General features: G+C 44.7%; 1 protein-coding gene across 2 annotated transcripts in view; it reads left to right on the plus strand.

Annotated features, from left to right (window-relative positions):
* Positions 1 to 25508, plus strand: part of LOC135908314 (uncharacterized) — a 494518-nt gene that overhangs the window by 410756 nt on the left and 58254 nt on the right. For both annotated transcript variants that reach the window (XM_070541265.1, XM_065440067.2), the window contains exons 3-4: positions 6894 to 7092; positions 16567 to 16719. In XM_070541265.1, coding sequence (XP_070397366.1) covers positions 6894 to 7092; positions 16567 to 16719 — 352 coding nt within the window. The remainder of the gene's footprint in view (positions 1 to 6893; positions 7093 to 16566; positions 16720 to 25508) is intronic.

Consider the following 25508-nt stretch of genomic DNA (forward strand, 5'->3'; position numbering starts at 1 on the left):
GGTTGAGGTGTCCTCATCTGAGAGACAGTTACTGCACTGCACTTTACCCCAATTATTTCCTTCCCCAACAAGAACCTCTCTCTCTCTCTTCATCCGGTTATCAGTTTTCAGTGCACTGGCTCTGCCCTAGTGAATCCCTCTCCACTTGAATGTTCTCCTCGCCTCTTGTCAGCCAATTAGATACAACAAGCCGCTCAGTGTAGGCAATTTTATTCGTTTTTCCAGCAAACAAAAGGGACCTCCTATGAACGAGGAGAGCGTTTGATTGGTCTGTTCAGACAACCCTATGGGTGACCGCCCGGTGCTTGCGTCGGTGGTTACGCAAATTTGACGTCAGGAAATTGGAATAGAAACATATTGGAATAGTTTTACGTTATAGGGCCCCAACATACTTTGCGCTTTTTTCATTTTGGTGCCCCGGCCCCACAAATGAAAAAAGAAAGACATTGCTATGGCGCAGCGAATTGTCGTAAGGTGAAAGTTCGATTTTGTTACTTCTTTTGCGGACAGTAATGGGCCGCGGGACGCTTCAGCTGCCGGATAATCTTATCATATAGTATTGCAATAGCAATTATATGGACACTCCAGGTGCGTTACTGCCGTCGCCTTCATGTTTCTATAAAGTCCAAGGGCGATAACATCGTGACCACGCGCCACATGTTGTACGTGCGAGGGAAAGTGTAGGGAGGGGATGGGGGGCTGGAATGAGTGAGACGACGATGGTGGCTCAGTCTTGTGTGCGCAAAAGAGAAAAGCGGGGAGAAAGGCGCCACCTTTTGTCGCGCGTGATAGATCGGGGGGAGTGCATGGAATGGGGGTGGGATCTAGGATTCTGTGAATCTCTGATTGCGCAACATGTTTATTTGCCTTTTTTAACGCATTGTATACAGTGAATTTTTTAGATACGTAAATTTATTGGAGACTTATACGCATACTTAAATATCTTGTTGCGGGGTTTTGCGTATACGTGCAGTGAACTTTGTTTCCAGTGCCACTTTTTGCCTTTTATCAAGCTGTATCTTCACATTTGTATATTCCATTGTATCTTCGCATTTCTAATGTACGAAGGCGAGTAAAATGAAAGTGAGCCAACCCACCCCGCGCAATAATTGTTTAGTCCATTATCTGCTAGGCATGCACGTGACACAGAGGCATCTATCTATTACAATAGTGACACGCAGGTGTGACTATCAAGGTTGTTTAATGCTCTCATACACTGGGTTAAACATGGTTGCGCGACATAATGGACGCTCTAGAAGTTGAGCAGCGTGGTGCCCTGAGGTTTTTGACAGCTCAAGGTATTTCCCAAAAGGAAATTAGTCGCCGTATGGCTGCCGTGTACGTTGAACACAGCATTTCATTGGCCACTGTGAAGCATTTGAGCAAAGGGTTCAAAGAACGACGTGAAAGTTGTAAAGACGATCCAAGGCCAGGCCAAAGCCATCGTGCAATCACCCCTAACGAAATTGCAAAGGTTGATGAGCTGATGAGACGAGAACGGAGCATAAGTATCGATGAACTGGCAGAGCGTGTGAACATCAGTCACGGTTCGGTTCCCGCCATAATTCATGAACATCTCGGTTATCCGATCTTGTGTGCGCAATGGTTGCCCAAGATTTTGAACTACCACCAGAAGACAGAGAAGTTCAGCGCTGCCTTGACCCATCTGATCCGGTCACACAATGAGGGTGACGACTACTTGTCTCCAATTGTGATCGGGGACGAACCATGGTGCCACTTCTACGAACCTGAAACCCCACAGCAACGCTTACAGTGGAAACATTCGAATTCACCACCCCAAAGAAAGGAAAGGCCGTCATTTCCGCCGCGGTGTTGTTGACTTTCTTTTTCGATCGTCAGGGGCCATTACTGATAGAATTTGCTAAATCTTGAGAGACTATTAATTTGTTTCGTTATTGCAAAACACCAGACTACGTGGAAAACTACGTGGAAAATTGACTAATGTGATCATCTTGTTCCACGGCAGTGCCGCGCCCACGTCGCTGATGTCGTTAATACAAAACTGGCAATTTTCAAGTGGGAAACGCTGCAACATCCGCCATACAGCCCAGACCTGTCGCCTTGCGACTTCCACTTTTTGGAGCATTTGAAAAAAAAGCTCAAGCGAACCAGATTCGCGTCGGACGATGACGTGAAAGAGACAGTTTCAGAATTTTTGAAGCAGCAACCTAAGGAATTTAATGAGACGTGAATCACGCCACTCGTTAGACAACGGGACGAATGTCTAAATGATCATGGAAACTACTTTTAAATGAGGTACCCAGTTTGTCATATATTTGCATTGGCTGACTTTCATTTGACTCGCCCTCGTTTATATTGCAGAACTCCTGCTCTTTATACGTGCTCTCTGTTGCGACTATAATTTCGGTACAATTACCCACGATACACGACTGGTGACAGCTGCTCCTGAGAAATACATTTGAACAAATGACAGCGTCACTGAGATTTTTCACTGGCCGTTGCATATGTACAAGAATCTAAACAAGGTTCTTTAATGACAAAGCTTCATTACAATATTTGTCCTCAGCTTGTTAATTTCATGGCCTTCACATTTTTCATATCAACGGCGTGTACTGCCATGCTGGTTTCGAACTGATATAGTTGTAAAGTTGGTGTGATAATTTATTTACTTATTGAATAGAGAAAAAGCATGGAAGCATTAATATCGGTTATTTCGGGCCCAATTTTTGGCACATACAAGTACATTCTCTTATGAAAAAATCCATATTTTACTTGTTTTGACAGTGCGTAGCGTTCAAGAATTCATTTGCAGGATCTTTAGCAACGACAATGCAGTTATTATTCATTTATTTGATCCCCAGACAAATTGTATGACAGGAAGCTTTAGCTCGCGCCCAACTCCGACGCGGCCTATTCAAATACATGTAAAACGCAGAAACGCTTTTCTGTGATAACCCCCGGGTCGCTTTTAATAAAATTTGTTCCATTTGAGAGAGAAAGTTAAATTCTAGTGCCTGTTGGAAGCGTAATTTTGATTTAGGGCCTGAACATTGTTTGAATATTTTGAAAAGCTCGAAAGTTAAAAAAATAGAGGCACGGCGTCTACAAACTCATAGCTCTACAACAAGCTCACATTTCGCTCTTCAGTATACGGCATCTATTATAACAGTCAAAGTGGACAAATTCGGTGTGTCAATTCGTATCTTACGTCAATCGGTTACGTTGTGTACAAGGATTCTGCGAAAGCCGTATTTCCATAATGCTAAATTTCTTGAAATTCACGTGTAACGTAGAAATTTTGTCCGCTGTAGATGTACTATTAGGTGCAATTCACAGAATTGTTATATCATATTTCATTGATGAGTTACATAGTTTTGAACTTGATAGTTTACATTTCTTAAAATTTGCGATTTCGGTGAATTTTTTTAAAGAATTGACAACCTAAATGAAAAATTCGAAACGAACAGTCACTAGAATTTCAGTTTTTCTTTTAAATGCAACAAACCTCGTCAAATTTGGTGCATTGTTTGCCGAGGAAAACGATTTCTTCTTCTGCATGTATTTAGATACGAGCAACCGAGCTAAAGCATCCTCCCGGCACATTCCCGCACGGCACCCTGCTACACGCCATGTATCCTACGAGCTATACCCACAAATGCGCTTTCTGCTCTACGCCCAATACCCTCTACCACATGGTATGGGAATGTCAACAAAACGCATCGACACCGCCCATCACCGGACCAACCGTCGAGCAGTGGGAGGCCCAGCTGACAAGCTCGAGCCCTGAAGACCAGCATCGCCTGGTGAGCAGGGCCAAGTTATCAGCTCAGGCCCACGGCATCCTGGACTAGGGAAGCCGCCCACCTCGGACGATTTTACCGTCGGCTCATTTCTACTAATATTTCTACTAATACTAATAATACTAATATTCTACTAAGTTTATTCCTCCTCCCTTAAGGAGGACACCGAGCTGCAAGGTGAGCCCCCCCCCCAACGAAATTTCTGGCAACGCCACTGATGACGGGTGTATCATCGGTAATAGTCAGCCAAGTCTCCGTAAAAACAATAACTTCAAATCACAGCACAGGAGACTACTAGAACTTTTGTAAGCTGTCAAGCTTGTTTTGGTACTTCTAATGTCGAAATGAATCAAAGAGAAAATAGATTCATTAGTACTAAATATGTGGTTATATACTTCTGATGTGTATAGGCCACGCGTACTCACCTACAGTAAAGAGAAAACAAGCTTATAATTAGCTGATGCAATGTTTAGATCATTTTTGCAAGGTCATCGGAACAGGATAGCCGCAAGATACCATTATCTTCGTCTTTCCTTGCTAGGACCTTGCCCCCGGCTCTCCACACGAACTTTCCTTTGAGCTCATTCTTCTTTGCCAGTGTTGCTCCAAGCAAGTACTTCTCGTGCCGCGTGCAATGTACCTCTCGTCACCATGCACCTGCTATGCATACACGTCATTACCACGATAGCGGCTGTGCAAACACGCCTCAAGTGCACATACAATTACTGTCGTAATGATAAGTGCTCAATACCCGTATTCTGCCTATATTCTTGAGTTCCAAGAGGCACGTGCCTGATGGATTTCCTTCATCTGCTCAGGGAGCTAGAAGAGGACTTGTGTTAATTTGTTCTGGAGCTACCGTTAGGACAAGCGTTGTGTTTAACACTGTTAGGCCTAAGAAGAGGTGACACCCAGCCGACAAAGTTTCTTGGTTTCTACAACAAAAGTGCGCCAGGTTACGAAATCACCTTTACGCCTTGTGCTATCGCTCCGTTTCACAGGGTATGCCCGCATCATGACCAATGTCATGTGATGCTTTGGTCCTATGGACAGTTCCGAAAACCTGATTATTCACTATACAAATAATTTACGTCTGCAAGCTCTAGTACGGTACGCGTTGATGGTACCCTAAAACCTAGATCTTAGCATGTCTATCACGGCCCACCTCAGAGACGGCGTATGCATTCGCACTAGCGAGTCACGCAACCAGAATAAGCTTACAGAGCAAGGGCAAAGATTGACAGACACAGGAAGCAAGAAACAATACGGGATAGCGTTGTTCATATTGATTCTCGTTTCTTATCTCTGTTCATGCGTACCCTTGTCCTGCAAGCATACTCATGGTGACCCATCAACTAGTCGCAACTTTTACCTTATATAAATATTATTTCCGCGGGCATAGATGCATATAGACGCACGCGTAACTAGCGGTAGCACAAAGACGTGGACCGCCAAGAGCAGTTAGAAGCTTTGTGATTGTGTCGAGCACCATCGGAGGCGGGAGCCAAACTTACAGCCGAGGCAAAACATAATTGTTCTTGAGCAGCACGAAAAAGAGGATCACCCGCTGAGAAGCGCGCACCTCGAAACCGGTTTGGAGCAGTAGTCGCTTGCGTCAGTGACGAGACGGGCTCAAGCAGAACAGGACAAAACTAGCAAGTACCGGGGTAAGATAAAATATTCCGTTATATACGCATTTGTGCGAAGAGGCCGCAGCTGGCCGGTTAGACCAGTTATTTGAACAAAACATTTTTGCGTGTAGCCTGGGGCCCTATAACGTAAAACTATCCCAATATGTTTCTATTCCAATTTCCTGACGTAAAATTTGCGTAACTGCTGACGAAAGCATTGGGTGGTCACCCGTAGGGTTGTCTGAGCAGACCAATCAAACACTCTTCTTGTTAATAGGAGGTTACTTTTGTTTGCTTGAAAACCGAATAACATTGCCTACACTAAGCGGCTTGTCTTATCTAATTAGCTGACAAGAGGCGAGGAACACGCTGAAGTGGAGAGGGATTCGTTGGGGCCGAGCCACTGCACTGAATATCGATAACTTGATAAAGAGGGTGGTGCCGGCGTCTGCGATTGGTCCGCTTTCGCTTACTTAGCTGGCGGTGGCTGGTCGACAATCGCGGCGGCATGCAACGGAAGCTTAAGAATGACACTAAAACGGATCCTCACCAAAGTGTAGTTGGCAGAACGCGGTAGTAAACGTTCCGAAAGTGCTCGAAAACGTTACACGGCTACGCAAAATGTTTCATTATACGCAAATAAACCCATGCTCTCCGACAGGTGCGAGTAGCTAGTGCATCAGCGATCGGCAGCCGCCATCTTTTATTTCTTCCGGAACGGGTCAGCCAGCGCTTATTCAGAAGAAAATTCAGTTTTCTTCGGCATAATAATGCATCTCTGACGCGTACACGTCACTGTGACGCGGTGAGTTTTTGCAGTTTTGTGACGTCTCATGACAGGCAAGTGAAGTGGGTGCTGCCCGAAAACTTTTGACTAATAGCCGAGGGCTAGCGCCGGAAAGGCGTCGAATCAGAAATAGCTATTTTTGTTTTGTTCTGTCTAATCATGCATAATCAGTGTACACGTCATATCAGACGGGGAGCTATCGCGGTTTTCGTAACGTCGCGTGAGCTACAGTTGAAGTGGGGGTGGCCCAAAATATTTTTTCACCAATCGCGGGAAGCGGATTGCAGAATTGGAATCGAAATGTTTGGAATAGTTTTACGTTATAGCGCCCCTGTGCACGTCCCACACTCGCAAATGTTGAACTCGTCTGTACGTTGCTTCAGAGCTCGAAGGAACACGTTACGGGCGCACTCCCATGCACTCAAACTCACACGGATACCCGAAGTCCCAACACTTCTCACAGACACTTTTTCACAGAGCACCTGTGGAAAAATCGGGGTGAGGGGGTCCATTCTTGGAATGTTCGTGTGCGCGAGGGCATGCGTGCGTACTTATGAGTGTTTCTTTGCACTCACGAGCCTAACTACAATATCTCCAAAAAGGTATTTTGGTAGTTCCAAACTCGTTCTCGAAGAAATAAATTTTAAACGCCTCTGTGGTTAAGTTTCTAACATGCAGCCCCCTTCTTTCCAGGTACGCGGTCCGAATTGGGTCAAAGAAAAAGGTTGAAGTAGGATTTCGTGATTTCAGAAATAATAGCTTTTACATTCACCATTGCCTCACTAGTTGCTGGGCAGAAAACCAAAATAAGCTTTTCCAGCCCAGAGGTGCGCCTACCCTACAAGAAGCCATATGGATTGGCTTGTCCTTTGAAAGTGGCAACGTGATAAAGGTAAGGTTTCTGGCATGGTCTCACATCAAGAGTACAAAGACAAAAGAACGTGAACTTGAAGGGAGAGAAAAGGGAAAATCCTCGCTTGCGCCTCCGTCTCGTACACGCAGTCATTCAAATAACGTATTCTTTGTTTGTAGCGCGCAGTTACACACATACAAACTAGAAGACGGGACGAGCGCTAACTCACAACTAAATCTTTATTGAAACTATCAACATATATTTAAGTTAAACTAAATACCACTGCATACGAACACGACAAAGGTCTGAAAACTATCAGTTAAACACATGAAGAGGTAGGGGAGTGATAGAAACAAAAGTACCAACTCGACATGGACACACGCGCTGAGAAGATATTGAAATTCCCTTTTCATAAAGATATTGAAGCTTAACAAGGCTGATTCTTCAGCTAGTTGGTACGGCTTACTCATAATGACGAAGCCTTCAGTACAATTCAAAAAGACAGGGATGTGACAGAGACACAAGACAGCGCTAACTTTCAGCTAACGTTTATTGAAACACATAGGCAGATATATAGTAAAGCAGGTATGAAAGATGCAAAAAAAATACAAAAGATAACTCACACTCTACACATGCGCATGCCATTACCGTCCATGAACGCGATTTCCTTGTCAGAAAGATTAACTGACGGTGTACTAACACAGTCCGCTCCCTTTCTTTTTCAAATCTGCCAGGCTTCGATTATTTCACGCATACAGCGGTCTTTGCTTTTGGCCTCCACTGTGCATACGCTTAACATTGGCTTGTACGTTTTGCTGGTACAATTATGGCAATGTTCAGAAAGGTTCCCATCCCTTGGTTTTGCCACATTTCGCTTGTGTTCTGCAAGCCTTTCATTGAGGCATCTGCCAGTTTGCCCTATGTATATCCGACCACAAATTAACGGAATACGGTAAACCACCTCTTGCGTGAACTCCAGAAATTTATTTCTGTGCTTCACTTTACACCCCCTTGATCGTTTGAGAAAAGGGTCCGCCAACTTACGCAACTTTGATAGCTTGCCTGGGGCCGAGAATTTCAACTTCACATTCGCCTTATTGGCAACCTCCTCAGCCTATGGGAGATACTGTGCATGTACGGAATCACCGCCGCCACCACCACATTCTCTAAAAACTCTTCAAGTATCCGTAGATTTCTTGCTGTAGTTATCGCATGAACAAAACGCCAGGTAATCATCTACATATCGAAAGGTACGCACAGCCAATACTTTAAGATTGTTTTGTAGCTTTCTATTGACAGTACTTAGATAACTATCACTCAGAACCAGCGCCGCTTTTCAACAAACGCAAACTCCTCATTTCTCTACCTACATAGAACTACCCCACCTTTTCGAAGGCTTTGTCTAGATAAAAAAAAGAAAAGCTCTAAAAACGATTCCAAAGGCATCCCACTGGCCTGAGTAAACCATAACTTTTCGTTGTAGACTGTCACCGCTTCATTAACACTACATATTAGTTCCGTTTGCGGAAGCGAAAAAGAAAGGCCTTGTACATCTATACTGATTGCGGAGCATTTACCTGGATGATTTTTTGTTAGGAAGACTACAATTTCTTGAGAATGTCTTATCAGCACGGGGTCTTCAAGGCAAGCTGAAGATAGACATTATGCAAAAAGGTTGACACAATGTAGTGCCACGTTCCTTTCTCCTGCCATCTATTCTGTGTATGCGTCACTTCACGCTACAAACCAAGAATATGTTGCCGTACCAACTCGCCAAAGTTTCTATTCTTTTCAATGTAACAACGCACCCCACTGAGCGAACTGCGACGCTAGGCAGCCTTCAAAAACTCTTTACAGGCAGAAGGCTGTAAAGAGTCCAACCCCTGGCATGCGTCGGTACGCTACGGCACGCGCCGACAAGCAAACGCGTTGTTTCGCGTCGGTAGGCGGAAAAGGGGACGCAACCACTGGACACAAGCTTTGACGCGCGCCGACGCTCGCTCCTCGCCTGCTGCGCACTGTTGCTGGACTATTTTGCCTTAATCCGTCAAAGCCCGGCCAAAACCAGCCTGCTCTAAACTGAGCTGGAAACAATAGGTTAGTAATTTGCACGCTCTTTTAGATATAAAAAAAACAGTTTTTTTTAATGAGTGTACGCATGCAGCAACGGTTTATTTTTAACTTTGAAGTAACAACAGTCCACAAAATATTGACATCAGCGCTTGCACTCGCGTCGTCGTCTGTCTACAAGATCGCTTTTCAAACACCTGCATGGCCCCGCCATATCAGATCAGAAGCTGTCCTACGATTTCATTTGTGGTGGCGCATTGCACAACCAACAATGCAATAATTAGGCGTGCAAAGTATACTTGAAAAATTTGTATGAGAAATATGGTCACGTTGTAGTGACTGCGAAGAGTGATGCAGAGTCAGCACTGGGAGTTACAAATTTAACACTTCATTGGGCAAACTTGTGGCCAGCAGAACTATAACGCTCAATCGCAACGAAAGCGGCAAGCAAAGTCAGTGATCGTCGAATATCTGGTCCGCGGGGCAAGCGCGTCCGATTTCCTACATCAGTCGTCAAAAGTCCCAACGTATTCGCCAGTGCCCGTGTGACTTCGAGCTACTATACGATGTTAAGAATGGCGAGCCGCTAAGCAAGATTGCCACCTTGCCACCCGATTACGACAAGGGGTGCAAGACGCGCACCTCTCCCTCTCCGTCGCTGCAGCTGGGAGGCGTTCAAAGAAGCGGCCTTTGCGTTGGAATCCGCCGCCTTCCTCCAGCCCCTTCGACATTGTGACGGAACTAGTTCGGTGCGTGAACAATGATTCCGGAGTTCCCCAACGCGGAGCTGATTTGACACGCATGGACAAGCTGCCGCGGGAACGACGTATTTTTGTGCTTCTCACGGTTCGGAGTGGCACGGAACAACGAGCGACCCTCGAGCGGCAACGATAGTTCCCGGAACGGCACCCGCCAACGCCGTCGTCGGGCATCAGAGCGTGGTTGCCTTTGTGTACGTAAACTGTTCTGCAGAGCAGCGGCGCGTTGGTGATGAGTAAGCGAACAGTCGCCGCGTCGTAGGACCGGCGGATCGAGTGTATAAAAACTGTGGTTGTGCGAATGCTGAGGACACTTCTCTTGAGCAGTCATGTTAGACTGAGTCACTTCTCTCATGCAGTCATGTTGGACTGTTACTCTTTTTCTCAAGCAGTCATGTTAGACTGAGTTAATTTCTGTAATTAAACCCTTTTTCCTCGTTCTCGATGAGAAGCAGTTCTTCACTTCATCAACGATCTCAGCGTAAATAAGTTGGACGACGGCATGGGCCAGCTACCTTCGAATTCATGCCGTACTCCAATCTTGGCAAAGGACCACGGACGATGGAATTGAGCCCCCAATCCTGACAACGAGTAGTGCGCGCCGATGGACGCGCCACTGGTGGCGGCTTTGCGCCGAACACACGGGAGAGGAGCCAGCCGCGAGCCGTAGTTTATTGTGGCGTTGACAGTCCTTCTCGGTCTTATTCACGTTTTCAGAGCAAAATAGACAACATCCTTCGCATCTGCGGGGTGGCCAAAGCTTCAGGGAATGTTGAAGAAGAATTGTTGCAGCGTGTGGGTCTCAAATAACGGCAAATACGTGCCGGTGATACGGTTCTAATCACTCCCCGCAAAGCCTCATCAGCGGGAGCAACGGTAGCAATGGATCGTCGCTACCGCGGGAAATTTCTCGCTTCATTCTTTCCTTTGTCGCGTCGGTGTTTTTTTCCACTCGATAATAGTTAGACGCGTAAGCGACGAAGTTCGTCTGCAGTGCAGCATGCGGTTCAAAGGCATTTCACTAAAGTTCGAAATGCCATTTGCCGCTTATATTATTTTCCGCTTCTTTACCGCGTTGAGCTATCTAGGCAGCACGACTGCACGGTAGAGTGTAGAAGCGCGACCGGACGAGAACGTAGAAAGAAACAGATACACAGACACAGCGCTTCACTTTCAACTATAGATTTTATTTTCGCACGCATCGATATATATACACTGTGCGAGCGGAAACAAACGTAACAGCAAAAAAAAAGAACATTGAGTGGTACATTTCGTTGAACCGAACACGTGTGCAAGGCAAGGGAAAACACGTGCTACAATGGTCACAAAGATATACCGAGGAATCGTATCTTTTTTTCCGATAGTGATACCGAAGGCTTGCTTACGCACTTTTGCTCAAATTTTGCAATCTCGTAGGCCTCTACAATCTCCCTCGTCGTCCTGCTATGAGTCTTGTACAGAATGGAAGTGCTTTCAAGCATGGGTTTGTAGGAACAATCTCGGCAGTGAATACCCAAATGACTCGAGATTACCTTAGTGACGTTATATTGATGCTCTTTTAATCTCTCGTTGATGCATCTGCCGGCTTGACCAATATACGTTCTTCCGCATGAAATTGGGATGACATAGACAACGTTATGAGTACAGGTTACAAATTATTTGCGATGTTGGGTAGAAAATGCGTGCCTTATCTTATTCTCTGTGTTAACTTGTTTGCATAGCTTCTGTAGACGCTCAGGGGCAGAGAAAACCACGTCTACCCCTGATTTCGCCGCTATTCGTCTGAGATTATGTGAAATTCAATTAATGTATGGTACCACAGCAACTTTCCTTGCTCTAGCATTGGCACTACTTGCATTCGACGCGTTTTTGCACTTCTTGCTTAAGCCCTCCGCGACAGAAGTTAGCATACGTATCGGGTAACCAGAATCGCCAGGCGCTTGGCCTGCTCTTTGAAACTGGCTTCCATTTTGTGGTCCCACGACTTCGTCGTAGAATTGTTGAAACACGATGTTACTACTGCGCGTTTTACAAGTTTTGAATAAGCGGAATCAAATAGTAGGACTGTCTTATAGCCTCTCGGCTGATAACTCCAGCATGTCATTTTTGGATAAAAGTACAATCCCAAGTCTAAAAATCTTATGAAATTCCCTATGGGGACTTCATGTGTCAAAGACAAAAGGAACAACACTTTATTGAATGAGGTTACGGTTTTTGGAACCAGCGAGTCAAAATTGTCTGAGTTGTTAATTAAAATGATTGGAAAATCGTCAACGAATCTTAACACTTTCGCGACATCGGTGTCATTTTTCAGGCGTTCATCAAGAACCTGGTCGTGGTTAGCTAGATACAGGTCACTTAAGCAGGGAGCAATACATGACCCAATGCATATGCAATCTTTTTGTTTGACGACATTTCCTTCCCAAGTCGCGTAAATCGAATTAACATAACAATGAAGAAGTTCTAAAAATCTGTCGCTAGTCAGACCACAAGCATTTTGAAAACGAACCACTCCAAACTTGTCAGTGCAGTCAGATACACATTTCATCACGTCATTCTGTGGGAGAGACAAGTACAGGTCCTTTAAGTCAATGAAAAAAGCGACAAGATCCCTGTCTTGACAGTGTTTAAAGAATTCCACCACTTGTTCTGACTTGGTTACGAAAAATGGGTCGTCGATTGGCAAGATCTTTAAGTGCTTCTGTAAGTACGTCGCTACGTGTTTCTGCCAAGCAGCATTCTCTGACACTATCACTCTGAGGGGGCATTTGGGCATGTGCGTTTTTGCTGAGAAAAACAATTCTAGGTCCCCCTTTGTGCTTTTTTCAATCGACCGGGATAAGCCATCTAGTTTGATGTTTTTGCATAGCTTCTTTGCTTCATTTTGGACTTTCTTAAATTTATGTCCTTGTGGACCCTGAAAGTTGACGAAATGGCTTCACGAGCATTTGAATTATACATTGTCCTGTTCATTTCTACAAAACCGCCATCCTTATCCGCAGGGATAAGGGCAAGCGCATTGTCTTTCAAATCTTGTTCAAGGAGAAGTTTTCGCTAAGGGGATGGGATCTTTCTACGTCGTCGTCCAGTCGCGCTTACACACTCTACCATGGATTCTAACCACCTAGCCCGCCAACGTGTTTTAACGACTGCACGGATGCATTGTGTTGTATGTTAAAGCTACTGCAGTTTGCAAGAACTGAAATTGTTGGTTTTATGTGGCCCGGTAAATCTTCGCACCAGCCGTTGCGCACTTCCTGTTTGTACATCTATTTTATGAGTGGCATCGCACATGTTTAACTGTTGCTAGTTGCTTCATGCATAACTCTTGTTGATTCTTTTGAGCTGCGAGGTTTTCACCCTGCCTCGTTTGTAAAGGGTCTAAATGACGCTGTGTCTTATCATAATGATACCAAGCAAGTACTTCTTTGACAGCTTTATTCATTTCACCCGAGGGCATATTAGATATTGTGGTTTCCTTGGAAATGTGTTTAGAAATTAGGTAGTTCAGGGCGAGATTTGCTAATAGTTGCAGCATATGCTATTTTTATTCAATTTTTCTTTGAAAGTTCGCGTCAAATTTGGGAAGTCATCACACCTCAATGCTGTCTGAGCAGACTTAACACGGTGACCAGAATCGGTAACGCACTCCCTCACCAGAGCAGGATTGGCCACCCTGCTGGAGTACTTGGCCACAACCTCCTATATGAATACAACAATCAAACCCCGACCCTCAGTCCTCTGCGGCTGCGAAGCAACTGACCACGGCGGCGGTAGGACCTGTTACGCAGAAGAGGGTGCTAAGAATGGCTGAGTCCGAACAGGCCGCCATTGGAATCTGAACCTAGTAACGTTTAACGCTACAACGTTATCTATTGAGGCGAATCTAGCAGTGCTATTGGAGAAATTAGAGGGCAAGTAAAAGGGATATAATAGGGCTGAGTGAAGCATACGTATACAGTACTAAATAGCGGGCAGGTCCTGCGTTACCAGGGCTTAGCGGAGAGACATGAACTAGGAGTCGGATTCCTGATTAAAAAGGAGATAGCTGGTAACATACATGAATTTTATGCCATTAACGAGAGGGCGGCAGGTCTTCTGAAACTTAATAAAAGGTACAAATTGAACGTCGCACAAGTCTACCCCGTTACATCCAGTCATGATGACCAGGAATTCAAATCTTCTATGAAGACGTGGAATAGGCGATGGGTAAAGTCAAAACAAAATAAGCTATACTGGTGGGCGACTTCAATGCCACCGTAGGCAACATGCAGGCTGGAGACAAGTCAATGGGGCAATATCGCATAGGCTCTAGTAATAGCAGCAGAGATTTATTCATAGAGATTGCAGAACAGAATAATATGCGGATAATCAATACTTTCTTCCGCAAGCGGGAAAGCCGAAAGTGGACGTGGAGGAGCCCGAGTGGCGAGACCAGAAATGAAATAGACCTTATACTCCGCGCTAACCCTGGCATCCTACAAGATGTGGACATGCTCGGCAAGGTGCGATGCAGTGACCATAGCATGGTAAGAACTCGAATTAGCCTAGACTTCAGGAGGGAACGGAAGAAACTGGTACATAAGAAGCCGATCAATGAGTTGGCGGTGAGAGGGAAAATAGAGGAATTCCAGATCGTGCTACAGAACAGGTATTCGGCTTTAACTCAGGAAGAGAACCTTAGTGTTGAAGCAATGAACGACAATGTTACGGGCATCATTAAGGAGTGTGCAATAGAAGTCGGGGGTTACTCCGTTAGACAGAATACCAGTAAGCTATCGCAGGAGACGAAACATCTGAAGAAGAAACGTCAATATATGAAAGCCTATAACCCGGCAGCTAGAATAGAAGTGGCAGAACTTTCCAAGTTAATCAGCAAGCGTAAGAGAGCTGGCATGAGGAAGTACATGTATAGAATTGAACATGCCCTCGGGAACGGAGGAAGCCTAAAAGCAGTGAAGAAGCTAGGAATAGGCAAGGATCAAATGTGTGCGTTAGGAGACAAAGCCGGCAATATCATTACTAATATGGATAATATAGTTCAAGTGGCTGAGGAGTTCCATAGAAATTTATACAGTACCAGTGGCACCCACGACGATAATGGAAGAGGGAATAGTCTAGAGGAATTTGCAATCCCACAAGTAACGCTAAAAGAAGTAAAGAAAGCCTTGGGAGCCATGCAAACGGGGAAGGCAGCTGGGCAGGATATGCTAAGAGCAGATTTGTTGAAGGATGGTGCGCAGATTGTTCTAGAAAAACTGGCCACCCTGTATACGCAATGCCTCATGACCTCGATCGCACTTGAATATTGAAAGAACGCTGACATAATCCTAATGCATAAAAAACGGGACGCCAAGGACTTTAAAAATTATAGACCGATCAGCTTACTGCCCGTTGCCTACAAAGTATATACTAAGGTAATCGCAAATAGAATCAAGAACACCTTATACTTCTGTGAACCAAAGGAACCAGGCAGGATTACTCAACAATAGACCATATTCACACCATCAATCAGGTAATAGAGAAATGTGCGGAATATAACCAACCCTTATATATAGCTTTTATTAATTACGAGAAAGCGTTTAATTCTGTCGAAGCCTCAGCAGTCATGGAGGCATTACGGAATAGGGGTGTAGACGAGCCGTATGTAAAAATACTGAAAGATATCTATAGCGGCTCCACAGCCACCGTAGTTCTCCATAAAGCAACAAAATCCCAATAAAGAAAGGCGACAGTCAGGGAGATACGATCTCCCCAATGATATTCATAGCGTGTTTACAGGAGGTATTCAGACATCTGGATAAGGAAGAATTGGGGATAAGAGTTAATGGAGAATACCTTAGTAACTTGCGATTCTCTGATGATATTGCCTTGCTTAGTAACTCAGGAGACCAATTGCAATGCATGCTGACTGACATGGAGAGGCAAATGAGAAAGGTGGGTCTAAAAATTAGTCTGCAGAAATCTAATGTTTAACAGTCTCGGAAGACAACAGCAATTTACGAAATGTAGCGAGGTACTGGAAGTCGTAAGGGAATACATCTACTTAGGGCAGCCAGTGATCGCGGATCTGGATCATGAGACTGAAATAATCAGAAGAATAAGAATGGGTAGGCATTCTTGGATCATGAACAACAGGTTGCCATTATCCCTCGAGAGAAAAGTGCATAACAGCTGTGCCTTAACAGTACTCATGCACGGGGCAGAAACCTGGTGGCTTACGAAAAGGGTGCTACTTAAATTCAGGATGACGCAACGTGCTATGGAAAGAAGAATGATGGTGTAACGTTAAGGGATAAGAAAAGAGCAGATTAGGTGAGGGAACAAACGCGAGTAAATGACACCTTGGTTGAAATTAAAAAAACGAATGGGCATGTGCAGGGCATGTGATGAGGACGGCAGATAATCGATGGTCATTAAGGGTTACAGAGTGTTTTCCAAGGGAAGCGTAGCAGGGGGCGGCAGAAAGTTAGGTGGATGGATGAGATTAAGAAGTTTGCAGGAGCGACATGACCACAATTATTACATGACCGGGGTAGTTGGAGAAGTATGGGAGAGCCTTTGCCCTGCAATGGGCGTCACCATGATGACGATGATGATGATGCTGATGATGATGATGATGAAGCGAGTCTTGAAGACACGTACTGCCTAAACCAACATGCCACATTTTGTTTTCGTTACACAGGGCTATCAGAATGGACTAGAATACGGCCGCTACGACGGACTGGATTGGAGCCTTGTAGATGAGCACATCGACTTTCATAGCAGTAATTTCAACACCTGCACAGTAATGCAAATACATCTTTTCGCAAATGATGCTACAAAACTTTTCTTGAACGTGAGTATTCTGCCTGACGTAATAACTGATGCTTTTTTTTTTCATTAAACGTATGTAAGGAGGCATTAAAGCATAGGAAAGAAGATAATGTTTCCAGTGAAACCATTTTGCTGTCTGACATATTTCTTGTATGCTTTTTTATTAAATATGCGTAAAAAGTTGTAAAAGGTAACATAAAATCAGTGAGAGCACTACATAGCGGAGAAATTAGCAAGAGGATTGCCATGAAAGATAGGCCCGGCAGTGTCATCAGCAATTTTGGTGTATATTACAAAAGGCAGAGCAATATTATACTCAAATGCAGAGCACGCAGTTCAACTACGCCGAGGATTCAGAAGACAGATGTGTAACTAGCCATGAGCTCCGAAGAGCTTTGTAAGACGTGTCCCAGGGAAATTGGCCGAAAATTATGGAATAATAGTCCATTTAACTAGTGATTCAGAGGCTAGTATACTCGAAAAGCATGCGGCCCTTTATACGCAATGCCTTAAGGCTTCAAGTATACCAGAGAGTTGGAAGATTGTCAACATCACGCTAATCCATATGAAGAAAGGCGTTAAAGAATTGAAGAACTATACGCCCATTAGGAGGAGGCCGGTACTTCCTTTCAGTATTGTACAAAATATTCATCAAGGTAGTTTCCAATAGACTCAGGGCTATACATAACTTCAATCAAGCCTGAGAACTCGCTAGCTTCAGGAAGCGGCATTCTACAATGAATCAGATGAATGACATCAGTGAGGTATTTCTGAGATTTACGGCTTCTTTGTATGGCTTTCGGAGATTGGACAAATGCATTATGTAGAAGGGCGATACCAGTAGTCATGGAGGCATGAAATGCAACATGAGTAAATGAAGCATACGTGAATGCCTTAGCAAGTGTCGATAGGGACTCCAGAGCTACGTTCATTTTCCAAAAGAAAAATGACAAGATACCGATCGAAGAGGCCTCACGCAAGAATAGACCTCTCCAATGCTAAGCACTGCATGCTTAGAAGTATTCTAGGAATTTAAGTGCGAAAGATTACGAGTGTAGGTCAACGGCAATAGTTATGCAACCAACAGTGTGCTCATGGAATTATCCTGTTTAGCATCGCTAGAGATGACTAGCAATAGAAGACTGAGGACGTGATCCGACAAAGTGTTAGAGTAGGACTGAAGATTAACGTGCAGCAGAAAACAAGGTAACGTTCAATAGCCTTGCCAGAAAACGAGAATACATTATTTACATTCTGCCTTTATCATATGTGCAAGAGTATGTTTATATAGGTCAATTACTCAAAGGGGACTGTCATCATGAAAAAGAAATGTACAGAATACGTTCAACATCATATGTTACACACACCAAAATCATTAGCGGGAGCTCATCGATGCAGAAGCGTCAAATGTACCATGAGTCAAAAAGCGGGCGGCGTCTGTGGCAGCGAAACGGCACCTAAATTCCCATGGGCGGTGACACGACGTCAAGAGCGCTCCTGCATGGAGCAGAGTAGGTTATTACCGTAGCTCAAAATTGGAGGACCGCTCAGCCGCGTTCAAATGGACAATAATGCTTTCGCATTCACAACTCATAGGTGTTTAGGTAACGTCAAATTTTCTTGCTTTTCTTGAAAAGAAAAGCAAGAAAATTCGCATTCCGCCCCATTCAGGTGTGTTCGCCGCGGCCGGGATTCGATCCCGAGACCTCGTGCTTAGTGGTGCAACGCCGTAGTGACTAAGCAACCACGCCGTTTCCGAGAATATTTGTCGGCAAATCTGGACCCGCAGGCTACTCTGGACCCGCAACTTATGGACCCGCAGGGGCGTCTGCGTCAGCAGGCGTTTGGTGTGTTGCGACACAACGTATCCGGACACATGAGGGCTGGACCCTCCTGCGCCTAACCATGCGGGGCTTAGCAGTGTCCGCGGAAAAAGGAATCCCGGGGATTGAGACGATGCTGTGTGTTCGGACCATTAAGGGCCCTCGGTTATGCAACGCACCCCTTTGGCCTCGGCTTCACGTGGATGGCACCTCATGACTTACGGATCCGGGGGAAACCACTAGTTGCCTTTTCTTTCTTTCTTTCTTTCTTTCTTTCTTTCTTTCTTTCTTTCTTTCTTTCTTTCTTTCTTTCTTTCTTTCTTTCTTTCTTTCTTTCTTTATTAATACTGTTAACCCTCGCTTGAGGGTTGTTACAGGGAGGGAAAATAGTACAACACAAGCAAATGTGACATTTCATAGCATCAGGTTGGGTGTTCACGATACAAAATATCAATCAAACATTCAAATTTGTGCACATCCGTCTGATCGACAACAACATCAGGTAAGGCATTCCACATTTCAATCACGTCCGGGAAAAAAGAATAACGAAAAACATCAGCACGTGTGTTATAAGGCTTGACGGCTCTGCTGTGGTTTATTCTCTCGCTGCGATTTGCAGGGAACTGGACATATGTTTCCTTCTTTATCTTCAGAGCCCTTTGAAGTATCTGAAAAAAAATCTTAAGTCTGGCTTTCTTCCTTCGGGTTTCCAGCAACTCAAGCCCACACGAACGCAGAATTGTTGTTACCTCCTAAATTGTTATCCTCCTCTGCAATCTTCGTCTTTCTGTGCCACTTTTAACGTTCCCTCTTTTCTCCTCTCTTCTGCATTACTTCCCATTTTCCAGGTAGCCAGAGTTAACCCTGTATGAGTAGCATACTTAGGTTATGTCATATTCGGTTATAGTGCTAACGTACTGCTGGCGTTTAAAGGACCTGTTTCACAGCTCCCGCAGCGTACCCTTGTAGGACTCCATGGTGGGTGGCTGGCGTTGCTGCTGAAATTTCCAAATATTCTTATGGGTAGTTCCTTCCCTCCACTCCCTGATCACCCTCAAAAAAAGGGCGCACGGAAGATGCGTTCCTGTTCTTTGGATGTCAAAGACCAAAATTCTCGCGATTCCAAGTCATTCAGATAACAAGTACGAAAAATCACCTTCTTTTCTAGTTTCCAAGTCTCTAACTGAGGTTCTTAGACCAAGTTGCAAGGCATCAAGAATGGCAAATGGTGGTCCCCTCTTGAAGGTCTATGATCAGAAAGAGTACGGAAAGCTGTCCAGTCCAGTGTCTTTTGGGGACGTTCAAGTGCCAGTAACCCCTCACCGCACGGTTTTATCTTGGACGAAGATTTGCTAGAGCTGGCAGAGGCTGAGCTCATGGAGGGCTTCAGTGAGCAGAATGTTGTCTATGTCAAAAGAATTATGGGGCTGGATGGCAAAGAAATCCAGACCAAGCACCTAATCCTCACCTTCGCTTCAAGTGTCCTGCCCGACTCTATCAAGGCCGGGTACATCAAGATCCGTGTTAGGCCACTAGTGACAAATCTCCCCAGTTGTTTCAAATGCGAGCGTTTTGGCCATGGTTCGCTCAGCTGCCGAGAGCGCCAAACTTGTGCAAAATGCAGTGACCATCAACACACCTATGAATCTTGCGAGATATGTTGACTTCTTTGCTCGAACCGAGCGGTATGCAATTTCTCACGAGCAGCAGTGATAGCGATTGTAAGCCGGTTACGTCGTCGTCGTGCATTGACGAAATTGCCATTAGCAGAATAGGCCAAATGCGACGGTACCAATGTACTTCAATGACTTCACCTTTCACTTTTGCCGTTTTTTTTTTTTCTTGTTTAACTGTAATGCTCAGGGGCTCACTAGTGTAGTGTATCCTATTTAATTCTGCACGAAATGCCATTGCATAAAACGTATTGTTGCTCTTTCCAAGTGCCACTAGTGCTAACTATATTTAGTCTTTACCAAGTGAAATATCATCCTTTGTCACATGTTTGTACACTTCCTTCAATCTTGGTTCAACCGCTCAAACTAAAATATGGTCCTACAAAATGTACCTGTATTTAGCCCTTTATAAAAGTGCCCGGCCAAAATTTCGATTAATCAACTAATCGAATAAAAACCTGCATCGAAAGCAATTCATCGATGGAAGGCTAAAATGATGAATGATTAATTGAATTAATTGGCAAATAGAAATAGTTGACAATTTTAAATGCCTTGGTGTAGTATTTTCTTCAACTATGTCATGGGCAGCACATGTGGACCAAGTTGTCAAGCAATTAGCTAGAATAACTGGCTCAATTGGCTGCATTAGATGCATTCTTCCCAAACCAATTAAACTGCTTCTCTACAACTCATTATTTTATTCTCACATTAACTATTGCGAGCTGGTATGGGGCACTGCAACACCGTCCTGCCTACAGAAAATTTATATTTTGCAAAGAAAGTTTCTTCGCAATGTCTTTAATGCAAATTACGGAACAACCACCAAACACTGTTTTCTTGAAACTGGTATAAACAAAATTTTTAATTTGTATCAGTATCGGCTCAGCGTTCGTTTTAAAATAGAAACAAGAAATAACATAAGTAACATTCGGCACCTAGCCAACGTACAAGAAAATAGAGAAAGTTACCCTTTCAGACACCCCGAAAACGGGTTGGTGCCAACAGCACGCATCAATACCGGGAAAGAGCGCCTTCAACACACACTTCCTTCCCTACTCAACGCGTACGAATCTCCTAACATCAACTTGTTTACCTGTACCCAACGAGATATACGTGCCATATGCAATTCATATGCACACGAATGTGCCACTGAATAATCATTACGTATAGTTAATGCTTAATATAGGATGTTTTCTTTGTTCTATATTTATTGTGTCCATTATTCTTTGTTATTTGTGCTGTTATTTGATGTTATTTGACGATTATGTTAAAGTGTAATCCTGCTTGTGACGAACCAACTTGGTTTCTGCACATGTAAGTGCAGATAAGATTTTGTTTAGTCTTCGTATGTTCTTGGTATGTTGTTGTTGTTTTTTTCTTTATCATGAAGCCATCATGTCTGCGATGCGATTGCCTGTCGCTGCTGCTTTGTATTTCGGGGCTGCGGCCGAGTCAAGCTGTTTACGACAGCTTTTTCTGCAGCTCCCCCTGTCAGTATTTTTTGAGGCAGAAATAAAATTATTATTATTATTATTATTATTATTATTATTATTATTATTATTATTATTATTATTATTATTATTATTATTATTATTATTATGAACAAGTAAATCAACCATCCCTACCCCGTTATGTGACCCTTTCCTCTTCACAACCTTCGTTAGGTTTACCATAGAAACTGTATGAGATTTATAGTGTGTGGTGCTGGGTATTTTTTTTGTTTTTTTTTCCTCTATTTCACGTTCGAAGCACTGAGACGATGTTTCTGGAAGGGGGAAATGGCACGTGGATAACAGTTGGCTGTCAAGTGGTTTTACCGCTTTTTGCGGAAGCTGAGGACGACAACGTGAACTGGGTGTAGACGACAACAAAGACGTGGTCTTCGTGAAGGTGTCGGACTGTTACTCTGTGCGTTCGTTATATTAAACCTAATAGTTCTTGCCATATGCGAGGTGTGGCCCTAAAGGTCGCGGACCCATGTCATTAGTGGAAAATTATAAAGCACGCCATTGTACTGTTGAATGTAGCTGCACGCATATCACACGAGTGACGCAGATGACTGAGAGTGACCAAGTAACAGCGTGACAGGAGAATTCATTCGCCGGCAGTGCGCGCTACAGCGATAAATTGTCAGAAACCATCGGCGTTTTGGGAAATGAACGGGCAACAGAAGTATTGAATTTGCGTGCAATCTTTCGTCAAGTTGGAAAAATCCACCCCGGAAACTTGGCAAATGCTTCGTCACGCGCGCGGTTTGGCTCCTACGGGACGCAGTCAATTTTTAGTGTGGACTTATTGGTTAAAGGCCAGTCAAACCTCAGTGGAAGACGGCGAGCGTTAACAACGGCCGTGAGCCAGCACTACAGCTTAGAATGTGGCAAAAATTGTAGAAATGACTCGAGAAGATCTTCGCTGAACCATTGAGGAACTGTGTGAAATGCTATTATAGGTCATGCGCAGTCCCAAGCAGTTTTCACTGAACATCTGCAAATGCAGCGCTTCGCCGCGAAGTTCGTTCCCCAAGTCTTCACGGCCGCCCAAAAGCAACGGCGTGCTGATCTGTGCATCGAGCTTCGTGCCACTGCACGTGCATACGCAACCTTCTGTAACAGTCATCACACCTGATGAATCGCGGGTTTATACGTACGGCCCGAAATGAAGGAGCACTCTTCCCAATGGAAGAGCCCGAGTTCACTGATACAAAACGCACGACACCTGAGGAGTGCTACCAAAACCATGCTCACCATTTTATTTAACGCAAAAGCGCTCTTCCACAGGCAATTCGTTCGCAACGAGCAGACTGGCAATTCAGATTTCTACTGCGGCATTCGATAACTCCTGCAAAACGATGTCCGCCAGAAGTGACCTGAACGTAGCCGAAACAAAACCTGGCAGTTGCATCATGATAACGCACCCGTTAACACTTCCCTCACGACCACTGATATTTCGGAAGAATAGCATTAAATCGTACCCCATTCTCCACACTCGCCAAACCTTACCTCTCCCGACTGTGTTCTGTTTCCGCAAATGAAGTTAATGCTCAAAGGGCATCGCTCCAACACCATGAACATCGACAAGGAACACAGAAGGTCATTGACAGCTTCACGGAAAATGACGGTGTGAAAGTGTTCAAATACTGACGAACGCGCATAACCAGATGCATTTAGTCCCACGGCAACTACTTCGAAGGCCGCTAAGCATAGGCCTACTTATGATAACAATGATCTGTTCGGTACAACAAATGCGGGAACATTCGGACGCCACATCGTATAGTAACGTAACTTTATCGTCCTCGAGCATCTCGCTACCTGGTTCTTTTCATTCTTCCTTTGGCAATGTTCGATACGGATGCACCGAAGTGGCCTATTGTCTCCTCTGTTGTATTTCAGTGTTTTACAATCGTCGTACTCCACACCTTTGAAGAAATGGGGAAACACTCCGCAAAATCAGGTACGAGGTTGTGTAACTGCCGTCTTTCAATCACAGAAGGGTTCAGTTTGGCAGCAATTACCTTACTGAATCTGTACGCGAGTAGGCTTATCTATGTGAATTACTCAGAGGGGCCCTGATGATAGAAGCAAATCTAAAGGGGAATAAAAATTAGGTGGACCTTGCGCACTGTGAGAATCGATGTAAGCAAAGCTTTCTCTTCTGTTTGCGTTGACTCACCATAATGAGTGGTGATGTTGACGTCGATTGTTTATTTTCATCAACGCTTAGTCCAATTCGAGAATGGTGAGTTGATGTTAAACGTTATCACTGTTGATTTTCTGCATAGTATACAGAACACACAGGGAGATGTGTTTGCTTCAGGCGTTGTGCACCATTGCTCATAACCTCTAAGAGAATTGAGCAGTGTTATTGCCTGACATAGCAATAACAATGCTGAACCTCTGAGAAGTGTTAAACTTTAATAAAATTGTGGGGCTATAGGTCCCGAAACTACCACAAAATTATGAGGCATGCCTTAGTGGAGTACTCCGGACTGATTTCGACACCTTAGCGTTCTTCAACGTCCAGCTCAATATAAGTGCAGGAGTGTTCTTATTATTTTGCTCCCGTCGAAAGGCGGTTGCCGTGGTCGCGATCGAACCCAAGACATCTTGAAATTCCAAAGCCGCAGCGCTACCGCAGCGGGCACATAAAATAAGATTTGACGTGCGACCGCTTCCGTAGTGCCCCGCGTGTCAAAATGGCATGGTGTTTATTTTTCAGAAATGGCAGAAATGTAGTGTTCCGTACCTTCAGTTCTCCCGCAACCGCTGTCGTGCTTTTTTTCTCCCGCCGTGCCCCCTCACCCTTTCCTGTATGGAAATTGCCAGGGAAAAGTGGCAAGGCTGTTATTTACTTGTTTCACGACGGCGTTGGTTCTACCAGTGGCGTAGCTAGGTCGTTTGGCACCCGGGGCCCACAGGTCTTCTGTCACCCCCCCCCCCCCCCCCCCGGTTGTACTCGAGGAAGGCGAGGAAATCGACAATTTCCGGGTTTTAGCGCCAGTACAGCCGCCTTGGACACCGCGCACGTCCCCCGGATCCCCCTCTCCTTCGCTGTCTTTGCCAGAGGTCGCGAATGCAGCAGGTATTGGCAGCGAGGAGTTACGGAGTCGCCATCTATCGGAAGCGCCTCGCTGGCGTAGTATGAGCGATCACGCGGCGCGCTCCTCATAGGTTTTGCTGTCAGCGCTCACTGAAAACACCACGCGGGAGCTCTCCCGGAAATTTCTGTAAGTACTTTCGAAACGAGAGAAGTTTTTTACTGCCTAAAAAATAATCTTGGGCAAACTGAAAGCACAGAATTGTTTATAGACGCTATCTCTTTACCGAATACGTACAGTGAACGCCACTGTGCGTGGTCGCCGCGATTTAGTCTCCCGAGCTGGCTTCTTGCGTGAAAGGTACGCAAACCCCAACACCAAACTATGTGAAATATGGTCTTATAGTGTTTGTATATCTAAATGGAGCGTAATAGAACGAAGCCTCAACGCAGCGATCGCACAGCTTCGCAGCGACCGACTGCGCGCGTCTGCATGCTTGTCCGCGCACTGTTTCGCTTTCACCGCGCGCGCGTTTTCGCACCGTGCCATGAGCTTTAGGACGCAGAATATGAGCATTTGACAGTATACAAGCAACCATTGTTGCGTGGGCGCTATCAGAGCTGTTCAAAAATAATTTTATTGTAGAGACTTCGACGCCTACAGGGTCTGATGTGCCGGACGTCGCGACGATTCAATCTTCTTTTTTTTCTAAATTCTTGGACGTTTCAATATTATTTCTCGAGTTGCGTCGCACTATATGTTTATCGGTGTTCTCAGCGTG

The sequence above is a fragment of the Dermacentor albipictus genome, chromosome 6 (assembly GCF_038994185.2).
Source record: "Dermacentor albipictus isolate Rhodes 1998 colony chromosome 6, USDA_Dalb.pri_finalv2, whole genome shotgun sequence".
In the NCBI taxonomy this organism is placed as follows: domain Eukaryota; kingdom Metazoa; phylum Arthropoda; class Arachnida; order Ixodida; family Ixodidae; genus Dermacentor; species Dermacentor albipictus.